Source organism: Melopsittacus undulatus, chromosome 10 (genome assembly GCF_012275295.1).
Source record: "Melopsittacus undulatus isolate bMelUnd1 chromosome 10, bMelUnd1.mat.Z, whole genome shotgun sequence".
NCBI lineage: Eukaryota > Metazoa > Chordata > Aves > Psittaciformes > Psittaculidae > Melopsittacus > Melopsittacus undulatus.
This window is the reverse complement of record NC_047536.1, coordinates 19,379,561-19,392,829: the sequence shown is the minus strand read 5'-3', so window position 1 is coordinate 19,392,829 and position 13,269 is coordinate 19,379,561. Positions and strand designations below refer to the sequence as shown.

At 41.4% G+C, this 13,269-nt stretch overlaps 1 protein-coding gene across 5 annotated transcripts in view; it reads right to left on the bottom strand.

Moving 5' to 3' along the window:
• Positions 1-13,269, bottom strand: part of SGCD (sarcoglycan delta) — a 335,598-nt gene that overhangs the window by 49,199 nt on the left and 273,130 nt on the right. For 3 of the 5 annotated variants that reach the window (XM_034066620.1, XM_034066621.1, XM_031047420.2), the window contains 3 exons: positions 12,291-12,378; positions 9,898-10,017; positions 3,224-3,986 (listed from right to left, as the gene is read on the bottom strand). In XM_034066620.1, coding sequence (XP_033922511.1) covers positions 3,613-3,986; positions 9,898-10,017; positions 12,291-12,378 — 582 coding nt within the window. In that variant the 3' untranslated portion in view covers positions 3,224-3,612. Of the gene's footprint in view, positions 1-3,223; positions 3,987-9,897; positions 10,018-12,290; positions 12,379-13,269 lie in introns of those variants that run through there. The other 2 variants (XM_034066623.1, XM_034066622.1) reach the window with 1 other exon arrangement.

Genomic DNA, 13,269 nt, shown 5'->3' with positions numbered 1-13,269 from the left:
GGCTCTATGAGAACAGGGCCGCCAAATCAGATTGTGCATTTCGTTTGACTCTAGCAGTTTCTTAGAAGCTTATTGTCACATCCAGGTGCTTGGTTGTGGTGTGGACCACTGTAAGTGAGTTGCTGGAGCAAAACCCAGCTTCTGATCTCCTCTCAGCTTCCTCTTCCCATTCTGCACCTGCCATAGGAGCCTCCAGCACCACTTCCCTGGTGCATCTTCTCAACAGCTCCAGCTCCTGCACAGGATGACACTGTCCTTCCTTGCTGCAGAACATGAGCCATGAGCAATCTGGCCTGTTTCCAACATGGAAGCAACATAAAAAGTCAGTGGGCTGGGCTTTTGGCAATCGTACTCTATGACATGAATTCAAGACAGAGCTTAAAAAAGGTGTTTTTATCCCAGTTTCACATTGAAACAAAACAGAAGCATCATGTTCTGTATGTGCATGTTGGTTTGCCAATGTCCTGCTGAAGAATGTCTTTTAAAGCATTACCCTCCTTCATCCAAATGTGGATTTGTTTGATTAATCTCATGAGCTTTGTGAGAAGGAGAGATTACTAACACTCCCACCAGGGCAAAGCCTGGTGTGAGCTCAGCACTCCCAACTCCATAGGGAAGAGAGAAGTTACAAATGCCCCAAGAAGTGAGCAAAGCTCAGCTGAAATGTGCATCTTTTTTACCAGCAACGAATCCAAACAGAGGAAAGAGGGTATCAACAGTTCAGCCTTTCAAGCTGCCTCTTGCTCCCCCTTGTGTGCTGCAAAAGCACCTGATCTGCATAACACTGTCCTGGCACCCTTCCTGGTGCAAAGCCAAGGGCCATCCCTGCTCCCTCTGGCCAGAACTGGGCTTCAGCCACTGTGGCAAGATAATGATCACATACTGCTCCCTCCGCATGAAACTTGCTGTGGGCTTTTACTCCCATCAGCTGTAAAGAAGAGAAGAGCTCAAATGCAATGCAACGAGAGGTATTTTTAGAGTAATGATTGATGCTCCCGTGCTATCAAGGGTAGGTGGCAATCAGCTGAACAGCACTTGGGGGTGAACAAAATCCAAAGGAGAGAAATTAGGCTTCCACTCAGGTGCAGATGTACCTGGTTAGATATTCCTCACTTTCCTTTTTCTTTTCTTTCTAGACAACACATTTCTTTCCAACTCTTTGTATTCTTTTAGTAATAATTTCATACCCACACTACACCTTTTGTTTTGTATATCCTTGTTTTATAATGAAATTGAGCTCTCAGAGCCCTGTGACAAACTTTGTGATTGAGTTGGCTTAAGTGTATCTTCTCTTTAGCATTCTGCCTTCATGTACTACTGCGCAAATGAGGGAAGAAGAAGGATTTGCTACAATTTTTCTTCTAGCTAAAGTCAAGAGGCAATGTACAGTGTGCTGGTGATCTCCATAAACTACCTCCATTCCCACTATTGATCAGGACACATTCAGCAATTTGTCCATGAAAACACCTGTCTGATGAGGTTCTCTCCTCTGTAGGTGTCATTGGGGTAGTATGTGACAATCTTAAAAAGGTGTATGTGCAAACAGATGCCCAGGAAGTAAATCCAGTACAATATAGGTAGAAATTATTTGTGCCTGCTTCTTTTAATTCCTGGTTTTAAAAGCCTTTTTCATCCTTATTTTTTTAAATGGATGAACACAGTAATTGCCATTGCTCCCCCCTTGAATCCCATCAAATCTGAAATCAATAAGAGCTCCATTTCAGGGCCCAACAATAATAGCCTGGCTAGGCTAAGCCACTGCATTGAACAAAAGCCATAAAGCTTCATTCATGTTTCTTTCTAGGATACTATAAAATACCTCACTGCAAAGGTCTGTCTTTCTGCCCACCTCATTGTCAAAGTGCTGTGGAGTTGTTCTTTTAAGGGCAATCTATGTAATGAAACCACATGCATCATGAACAAAGGTGTTTACAATAAGAATGTATTGTGATCTACTTAGACTGCCTTAGATGTTGGTGTTGGCACCATATTCACATGGGGAGTAAGTCAATCTGTAGGCCTGGTGCTGCGCTATTGCTGAGTTAGGCTGGATGGGAACTCCTTATGACTCCAACCAGATCTGCTGGAGGGAGAAGAAGCAATTTCCTGACTCTAGTCCCAAGAAATAAATGGAGCCTGGTTTTAAGCTAAAAAACCTGCAGAAAAAAGGTGAGCTGCAAGCTCTGAGATCAAAATGTCGGTCACTAGTGATATATGTGTCTGTAGACACATACGTATCTACTCCAGTAGTTGAATGTCTGAGAAATACAAACAGAATAACAGAAAAGACCAGAAGGGCTTGCAGCCAAACTGAGAAAAGACATACAAAGAAAGGTTGCTACAACTTTTGCTGACCTCTAGATATTTCCTTCTTGACTAGATGTGGGGCCTTTCAACACTTCTGCAGCTCAACAACAGCAATATCATCACTGTATTCCTTTGAAGCTCTTTGTGGCGTTCTTGTGCAAAGATGCAAAGAAACTCAGGAGAGCACCTGAAGTAGGAATACACAGTGGAAATTTATCAAGGAGAATATTACATAAGCTTTAAACCGATCAGGTTGTGAAGGCTGGGGAACACACTCAGGAAATAAAATATAAATCTGCCACACTTTAAATATGATTTCAGTGTTTGGTAAGTGTACAGTATGTTTCCTTCATAATCCTTGTGACATTTAATCAATATTAATCTGATCATGGATGATTCTTCTTTTTCCTTAAACAGGATTAAGGTAACACAATCTGAACACACATTTCAGCCTGGACTCAAAACCTATACACTTTACATAAATGCTATCCCTTTCTGCCTGGAACGTACTTTGTAGTAAAAGCAAACACAAGGAAAACTCAGTATATCTCCCTCCAACACACATTGCTCTCTCCATCAAAGGACAAGTTTACAGTCTGGGTGAGTGGATTTTGAGAAAGGAAGATAATGTTAGTGGAATTTGCCATTAAAAGGAATGGACAACAGTCTACACCTATTGCCCTCAAGGCAGCAAAGCAATCAGAAGTATTCATTCAAGAATTGTATGTCTGCTCAAAATCTGATCATTTTAATTTTTTCCCTTATAGAATGGGAGAAAAACTCTATTTGGAAGAAACCATTCAAAAATCCCACCTCAGCCTCTGTGAAAAAAAAGAAGACAAACCTTGAAACCACTCAATTCATCCAAATATATATTTTTAATATATAGTTTTAAGTTTTTTTTATCACTGCTGATTACAGATCAAGTCACTTTTTCACATCTGACTTTTACATTGATATTGTAATAACACAATTCCTAAGTGAGACCAAGCCACAGTATTCTTGTGGATTTAATCACTGATAGAAAACATATTCTACTCCCTAATTTTGCTAAACACAATTTTTCCCACCATCACACCTCTACAATGAGTGCAAGGAAATCTGATGAAACTCCCTGCTGTGACTGAATGCTACAGACTGCCGAGGCTGTTCCCAGTCTTGCTAGTGCCAGCGCTAATACCTGTTATCTTCATTTGTCAGTTTAATTTCCCTACTCTCCTCGTTTTATTCTACGTCCCTTTTCTGCAGGACCAATGACTACATGATAGCTTGGCAATTGCTCTGGGACTGCATTAGTATGACTGCTTAATCACCTACAGGGAGTGCACAGTGAATATTCATAGCTGCTTCCCAAAGAAGTTCAAACAACTTCAGCAAAAGGTCAAATGCCTGTCCAAGCCTTGTGAGCAGCAGTTGTGGCACGCTCTTTTCTCTTGCCAAGAGCACAGAAGGAAGCTCTAAAGCAAATGCTACCTCCTGGTGTCTTTGAAGCAGGCTGAGCAAGCAGGAGTTCATTTGTGACTGGATGAAGTGGGAAAGGCATCTGTCCCCAGGGTGATGGTACAGTGTTTGCTTCCAGAAGCACAGTGAGGAACTCCACATCCCAGCAAAGTACCATGGCTGCACATCGGCAGCGCTGAGCCATCTTTGAGCCAAAGGCAACTTCCCTTCCACTGCCTCTGTAAATGAAAAGGATTGTAGTACGAAAAGGTTTCAATTTGCTAAGAAAGGTGTTTTGTAGCATCATTTCTCCATTGAAAAAGCTACTCACAGACACATTTTCAGCAAAACAAACCAAATCCACAATACAAAGACTCAAGCTTGGCATTTACCCTCAGGCATAAAATGGCAGCAGACTCAATGGCAAGGCCAGAAAGCTCTGTTTCCTCTCTGGATCAAGCCTGATTTCAACACTTGGCTACAAACGTTGTTCCCTCTGCCACAAACAAATCAGTAAAATGCCATTTTGAAATTCTAATGGCTGCTGTAAAGGGCAACTGTGCATGTGCTGACCCATAAATAATTGTTTCTGAAGAAGGGTGCATGCAGCAAAAATCAATGGTAATTCCTGGAAACTGTTAAATTTCTAGCTCACACCACCCTCTGGAATGACTTGTGCCAGTCAAACATCTTTGTGGATTATTTTAATGAAATACAACTACTCTCACACTCATAAAAGTCACTCTGCTGTAAACACTGCAGCAAACATAAGCTAGAAAGGACATGAGTCCTTAGAGCCAAGAGGCTACTAAAATTGTAATACTGAGGAAATGTAAACAGAGTCCTTTAGCCAGGCTGGCAGTGCAGCCACAGCTCTGCAGGGTTCCTCCCAGATCAAGTGAATACAAGGCTATCTCAAAATGTTTATGGATATGAAGCTTCAGAAACAGCTGGGCCAATGTACACAGACATGTTAGTTCAGCACATCCATATTAAATGGTGTTCTCCTCTTGCCTGAAATGAAGGACATTGCAAATGCATTTATAACCCTTCCGTGGGTAATGAAACCCAGCACTTTGAATTCTGCAAATACAGAGCAGGTTACTCTCTCTGCCCCCAGCAACAGAAAACTCCAACACAAACCCATTTAAAAAAGCTTTCCATGAGACAATCATGCAGTCATCTCATTGACTTGGGCTTATATCACTGCTTTTATTATTAGTGTTCCTCCACTAAAACCCCTCAAGCCCTTCATATACAGCTCATAAATAAAATGTTGGAAATGTGCCTTGGAATTAATTACTCCAAACTTACTAATAAATCTGCAATAACATTTCAACATCTGACTCCTCTGTTCAAGTGCATTCCCAGTCACCTGGAGAGAAACTAGAACAAGAAATGCTCCCAAACCAGATTAACATTCCTGGAAGTCTAACCTGTGCTCAGCATTTGCATGCTCCACACGACTCATTGCCCAGTGAAAAAAGGTACAAGGTAGAAATAGAGCTACCAGCTAATTACTTGAAGAGAGGGCATGCAATGGGTTGGAGAGATCAAAGGTACATTTTTGCCATCCATAGTGCTGGGAAGGACTGCAGTGTGTGGAGGATGGGTCACACATCTCCTGCAGTCTTTATATTGGGAGATGAAAGGCATCCTACCCCACACTAAATATAGCTATTTTAGTGAAGAGTTTGCCACAGGGAAAGGCTTTAGTCAAATTTTTATCATTAGGCTATAGTAGAAGAAAAGTGGTATAAATGTCTAAAGTGAGAGGCACATTTTCAAGGACCCAGAGTTGAAGCAATCTCTGTATTCTATGACAGAAAAGGGACCTTGTGGTTTTTACGATTAATCCTAGCCTCATTGCAAAGCCAAATGGTAATCTCAAGAGTGGCTAAAAAGCATGGTTGATTTGTAATGCGACAGCATTAAGCCCATGCAATCCTCCCTCCCACACAAATCTTCCTCCACCATGCAAAGCCAGGGACTGTGAAAGCTTGTTAAGCTGCGGGAATGCATCTTTATCTCAGTTCACTGCAATGCCTTGGATTCCCATCAATAGTTAGCCTTAAAAACCAAAATATTGGTTAAATCCATCGGAAATATTAAACACCAGAGTGTACTGCCAAGTGCCCCTGAAAACAAACTTCAGAAAATAAGCTCCAAAAAAGATGTCGAGGCCCTTGGGAGAACTGACACCCCCATGTCATCAGATGCTGTTTTATAAAGCTAAATTAAGTATCTGACCACAGTTTAATTTCTGTAAAAACTCATACTAATTTAAATAGCTTTAGATTTAATTAAAAATGTTTTACTATAGAGATAATAATGTAACTCTGTTAATCAGTATCAAGTGGCATCTAGAGGGCATATTTAAAAACTAATCTGGGGAATAAATAGAGCTAATTAGCAGTCAGAATAATGCTTTATGATTGTCTTTTCTTTATAAATGCTATAATGTAATTAATATATATCAAAGTTATTTGTTAATGCTCTTTTAACTAAAGAGCATTTCTCACACACTATTTTTCAGATGCTCTGAACATCTTTCATTTATGGAGGGAGGGAGGGAAGAGGCAGGAAGGGGAACAGCTGAATGATGCACCACATATGAATTCAATTAGGACCAGCTCTTTCATCTCCTGTAATACAGACCCAGTGTGTTTATGAGCCCACGGGGGCCATCCAGCAAGGCATTAGCTTGTATTTGTGTGTTGTTTAACAAAACGCACGGCTGACCATGGCAACAGCCACTGCAGGGGTTTGCGCTTCACCCCACACTCAACACCATGTGCAGCACCATGGTGCTGTTTTAGCAGGCAGAGAAGTGACGGATTTTCCCTTCATTATCTAAACCTTGTGAAACCAGAGTCGCAGTCCTGAGGAATGAGAACGGCTCTCAGATTTGCTGTAGTATCTTTTAAAAGACCATGAGGTGCTCAGATATTGCAGGAGTGGAGCTTGTAAAAGAAAGGGGTATTACCAGTGAGAATGTGCCACCATAAGAGTGGAGGAGACTGGCAAATAAACTTGGAAGAAAAAGGACAGACCAGATATGGCATAAGGCTCAGTTTCTACATGACTTTTTGCAGGAAGACATGAGCTCCTTCTGAGTCATCTGGACCAATGCAGATGCTGGGCTTCTGGCTGGCTCTGAGCAAGGCAGAGGGAATTCATGCTTGTGTCTGGAAAAGGTTGTGTAGATGTCATCAGAGTTGATCATAGCCAAAGGGTTCAGAGGGCTGCCCTGTCCTCAAACAGAAGTTTCCATTATCCTTCAAGCTCTCCTATGATGACAGGTTTAACTGGATTTACTAAATCAAATAAAATCATTGAAGTATTCTAAATTACATCATGCATGAAAAGGAGAAGCGGCTAACTCTGTCTTTCTGTGTCCTTTAATCATTATAAACAGGACTAACTCCCCACAATTAAAATAAAAAGCACTTTCATTTGGTAATCTGCACTACCCATGCTGTGCATTTTTTTGAAGCATCATCAAACACAGCACATGTCCTATTTGTGTGGTTTTTATCCATTAACTCTGTGAATTCCTCTCTTTTTTAATGCCTTGCTAATGTTGAAAAATCCCTTAGCTTTCTAGAGAAGAGTCCATTTCAAAAAAGGAAAGTACCTCTTTCCTCATGACAAGGCTTCAGCATTACTGTGTAAAACAAACTTTCAGAATCAACTTTGAAGAGTGCACGAAGAAAGAAGTAATTATCATTAACATGATTAAAAGCTAGCCACAACCCCAGTAACTGCTGCTCTAACCTTTGTGAGATGACTTTCATGCCAGACTGCAGACATACACTTCCTTCTCTAACAAGTATGTGTTCAGCAGGAACAAGTTGAGATTATTTATATAGCATAGATAGGTGTCAGCAGACAAATACCAACAGCACCTGAGATCCCAAACACCAGAGAAATGGTCAAAGGAATTTGTCTGTGTAGTACAAGTTGGACTAGCCTCAAGTGCAGACAGAAACACTGGAAGAAATATGAACATATGATATAACACTTCCCAGCATGGCAAACAGCCATGGCAAACACTTTTGGAGATAAAATTAGATAGGGGAATAAAATCTGGAAAAACCCAAAGCCAAGAATAAACTCTGAAAGCATTTCAGCTCAAGGTCATCAGAATACTTGCCATGCAACACCACCAGTCGTACCATTCTACTTTTTTCTTTTCTGATAGGTCTGCATAAGCCAAATAAACTCCGAAGAAACACTCAGTTGCTGATAAAAATGAAAATGAACTACAGCGGTTAGGAGTAATTTTGATGCTGTTTACTCTGGAGACTAAAACAAGGCAGAAACTCAAAATAACTACAAAAAATAATTGCTGGTTTCTCCAAAGGACAAAGTAAATAAAAAGCAGTATTTTTGTTAGTATGTAATCTAAAAAGGAGAACTTGTAACTTGTAAGGAAAAGTTTCTGTGCCTTTTTGAAGAACCAATGATATAAATCCTTCTCATTTTAAGGTCTGCAAGAAAACTTTTAAAAACTGTTGCTTTCTAACTTCATCACTCCTGCACAAGGACTGTAGAGGTAATTAGCTCTGAAGGGTGCAGTGTGAAGGGAAGTTAGCATTAGCACATGGATTGTGATAAACGCTCACGATCTCTGTAACACTGCAAGAATTCTGAATGGTCCTTTTCAAAGTTTTTAGCTAAAAATGATACTGCTAATTTTGTGAAGATCAAAATTTATCTTATAAAATTCACCTAAGTTGTATAGCTGGTGACTAAACTAGTTCAGTATGAAACAACAGTGGCCTGCAAAGAGCTACCCTTGGCCTGTCCTCAAACAGGAACCGTCTAGAATAGCAAGACTTCAGGTAACAAAAATCATTAAGGGCTGGACACAAAGCCCCACTCCTGATGGTCAGACTCTGAGGTGCTCATTTTAAGCTCCTTTACATTATACACCATATACTAATAATATGCTATGCAATACATAGAAATAATAATAATTAAAACCACTATGTATCATTCTAAGCTCCTTCAGTGATCTTTCTCTTTTTAGGAGCTTACTAGAGAAGTAAAGAACATTTTGGAGTGAACAGATGCATCCAAATCAAGCCATTAGAAAACCAGCACCAGTGCATCCACAGGGACCAGTGGCACTGTTATGTGGCTAACTGTTTAGTAGTACTGAGCTACCCAGTCTGGTCCTACATGATAACATTCACAAGCAAATCTCAGACTAAGCAAAGAGCACAGACTGAGCTGGAGAGCAAGAGAATTCAAGTTCCTGAGAGGTAATTTCATTAACTATCAAATACACTTTAAATTTTACAGTTACCATAATGGTTTATTTTGTCTAATTACAAATAAAAGTCCAAACAAACAACAAACAACCCGCATACCCCAAACCCAACATGTGTACCCATTTTTGTTAGGAACTACAGATGTAAAGTCTAGCAGGCAGGACAGCTGGGGAGGCAGATCCTGCACAGGCAGGAGAGCTCCAGATGCCCTGTGTGTCTCAAAAGTCAGATGGGGAAGTGGTGGCATTGGTAAGGTTGGACTCTCCTTCCGTGCACAGGACACTTAACCCTCCCAACAGCATAGCTGAGGATGGCTCAGAGATGCACAACATGCTCTTCCATGTGGCTAAGTAAAGACAGCTAACATAAAAGCCACCAAACTCTCCAGAAAATTAATGTTGAGTCCTAATTCATGTTGACTTTTTCCCTGCAGGTCTCCTCCTTTGTGATTGCTTTAGAACGAAAGAGGAGCTGGTAAAATGGGGATAAAAAGCATGAAACCTGAGGTTTCCCTACACACAGTGACTGTAGACATGGAAGCATCCTTAGAATGGTGCCTCACTGTTCCTCATCACAAGACATAAAGCTCTTCAGTTTGCAAAGATAGTTTTAAATCTACTTCACTAAGCCAAACAAACCACTTCCAGGGGAGTGGTTTTGTTTTTTTTTTTGGAGGGGAAATAACACGTTGTGCAAGTTAAGAAACCCCTCAGACAAACTCCTGGCCATTATCTGCCTGGGGAAGATTCAAAGCAATAAAGACAGCAAAAGGCTTTATCTCCAAAAGAAGCATGAAGGAAAGTCAGGCAAAACTATATTAAAATTTGAAGAGGTGCGTATTAAAAGAATGATTTAGTGAATAACATTTTACCTAAAACTCTCAATCTCTCTGCTCCAACAACCACTTCGTTGTCATCTGCAGAAAACAGCAATTTTCCAGAGAGGGTTTTCACTTCAAATTTTTGGCTGTGTGCTTCCACTGCTTGGGGACCTAGAGGCAAGAAGCACAACCTTTTAGTGAAAAGTATAAAAAAATTACACAGTAGCTTCATACATCTAATAAAACCACCTGCTGAGATTGTCCTAATAGCCCTGCAGAAACAAACTGCATGTGACACATCAAACAGGGAGGTCTGTGCATTTCAGAAGGTGACATCTCATTAGAAAAGGGCATCGCTTTCTACCCAAATAACAACCTCTCAACTTTTTCTACTTATGTTTTTCTTAATGCTTATGTTTGTCATAAAATCACCATTAAACTTGGGATAGCTACGAAATTCTTACAAAAAGACAGATCCACATGTGAAATGGCAATGAATACACTCAGCCATACTTTGAAACCATTGGTGCAGCTATAAGAGACATCAGGAGTTCTTGAGTCCATTTTGCTTGAATTGATGCTGTGTTGTAAAAGATTTGTGGTTTTCTGCCTGTTAAATATATCTGGACTTGAATGGTATCAGTGTCATCCACAGTCCAATTCAAAAGAAACAAAACCAAACACCACACCACAGAAGCAAATGTTTTTCTTTTAGATCATTTGAACCATCTGCAGGCCAAGATGAACAGCAGCCTCCCATGTTTCAGAAAGTTTTTGGATCAGTTAAACCTTCCTTCATTGCTCTTATTTCAGTTCTGCTGCCTCCCCTGCAGGCTGCTGTGCTCTGCAGTGCTGGAGAGCCTCTGGCAATGCGTTTTGTTGAGGAGCCTGATAAACATCAGCTACCTGAATAGCAATTCTGTGGAGATCTGCGGCTCAAAAGCTGCAAAGAGCAGACCCCTTGGTTACAGACTTTGGTTGAACTTTGGAAAAGTCGACACCTAACAGCCCTGTGCAACTCAGTCCAAGCCACAGACTCCCTGGAATATGGTACTGTGCAAGGCAAGGGACCAACTTTGCATTAGCTTTGGCCATCTTCATGTCTTGTTTCTCATTTCTCAAAAGACAACAGAAATAATACCTGAAAGCCAGTGTTTTTTTCTCATAGGCAGTTTCAAACTCCATCTATACACAGCGTTTTGCTGCACAGGTCATCTGTACTGGTATCAGGGCACACACGATCGTGCATGGTTCACACTACAGAAAAGTGAGGCTATGCTGAGATCCCTGGAAACGCTTAAGCACTCTTGTAGCCATTTTGAGAAAATCCAGTATTTTAAGTTTGATTTCTATCTTGCTAAATAACGGCCTCCCTACTCATCACTGCAGCATGCACTACACGGGACCACATCTTTGCTTTGCTCTGAAATCAAAGCTGCTGCTGAACACAGAAATGAGCTCGATAACCAGAGCACCATGTGGAGAGACATCATTGACCATATCCTCCCAAGCTCTCATGACATGGAGGTGCTTAAGTAACCAAATACCCTCTGGAAAATACATGGAGAACAAACAAACTGAACATATTCATTCTGAAAGTGAGAATCAGGGACCTTGGGGTTGAATTTATTTCCTTCCTCCAGGCAATTTTCACACGTGCTGCTTAAATCACTGCTTACTGAAGCTGCATATTTATTTAATACTGAAACTAGAGGCCAAGATGTTATATAAGCAAACCAAACAACCCAGTCTCTTGTAGAAACAACATGTTTATGGATTACTGACTCTGCCACACGGCAACACTTCTCCCAGCCCCCAGAGAAATCTCTCTCTCTATATATATTGATCCTATATCATGTACATAACATATATTACAATATATATAATGAATTAGGCTCTTCCAACCCAAATTATATGTGCATTCATTCAAAGGCTGCTGTGCACTGGGGTTTTATGAGACACATTTTCCCATCAAACACACTCACACGTGAGAGCATGAGAGTATCCTTCAGCAGCAGAAGGACACAGAGAGCTCTGAACTGCAAAGTGTCCCAGCCCAGCCACAGTTAATCTGCGGAGTTCCCAAGACCTCAGGGAAGTTAAAAGTGTCTCAGGAAAAGCCTGTGCCTGTTACAACAGAAATGTCAGCCTGCAGATGTTCTCCTTGACCCTGAAGTCTTACAACTAACCTTTCTATCTCTACATTGGCTTTCAAATGAAAACAGTGGTCTGCTTCATTACCAGAAAGCATCAACCAGCTGCCTCTCCAGCACAGCTTTCATGTATCTAGCTTTGTTTCTACAAAGTGGAGTAAAGTTTTCATTTGTACTTCATAAGACACCTGGGCTCTCCTCCTGTGCACTGCCCAAAGCCAGCACAGCATCCCACAACACACCCGCTTTCATCCCTCCTTAATTTTTCCACACAGCTTTTCCCCTCCTTACCTGTTATGAGGCGAGTAAGGACTTTAGTCTTCTCATTGAGGATGTTCACTGTCACATTTCTGGCAGACTGGAAGTACAGTGGGTTGCCCTGGAACAACAGCATGAGAGTAAGCACGTGAGATGGGGATTGCTGCCTGAGACCAGCCAGCTTGAGCTTGAACCTGATGCTGCAGGGCTGCTGTTAATGGCCCCAACACTGGGTGTGTGGTTTAGGTGCAGGCCACCCTGAATTAACTCTTATTGTCCGGGATAAAATCACAGTCCACACATCTCTTTGGCCCAGACAAAGCCCCAGAGACTAGCCTTATTTTAGGGATGGTTGGCTTTGACAGTATAAGCCAACCAACCGGTTATTTTGAAACATGCAAGGTGATACGGGACCTGACCTAAGCTTCCCAAAGGTCATGGTGTTTTTGGAGGCTGGTTGGATACAGCAGTGAATTTATAGTCAAATCTGCAATATTACACACAGCTTCAGATGACTGTGGTGCCCACTGCATTGCCATATGAATGCCCATGAATGTGGGCATGCCCAAGGGCTGTGACCAAGAAAACCTTATTAACATGTAAAAAGTGCTGTTGATCTCAAAGCACTTATAAACCATGCAGTATGTACCACCACCAGATTCCAGACTGGGAAGCCACCTTGAGACCAGACCCATCCCACCAGCTCAGGAGATATACAAGACCTGAAGTCTTCCCCACTCCCAACTTGACCACACAGAATTCTATTTAGTTTTCATTTTTATGCTTTAAATATACCTCCAAGAGAAGAGCCAGAGCAGCTGTTAACACACTAAGAAGCCATACAATTACCTGGCAGCATCCACTTCAGGTATTTCTCCCACAGAGCGAAGCCAAAGAAAACCCACAGAGAAAACCATCTGGCTCCTCCTGTGTGCAAACACATCCAAGACTCCCAGGAACTCGTGTTATCCACCAGTCCACCCAGTTGGTGTCTCAGGGGCTATTAACCACC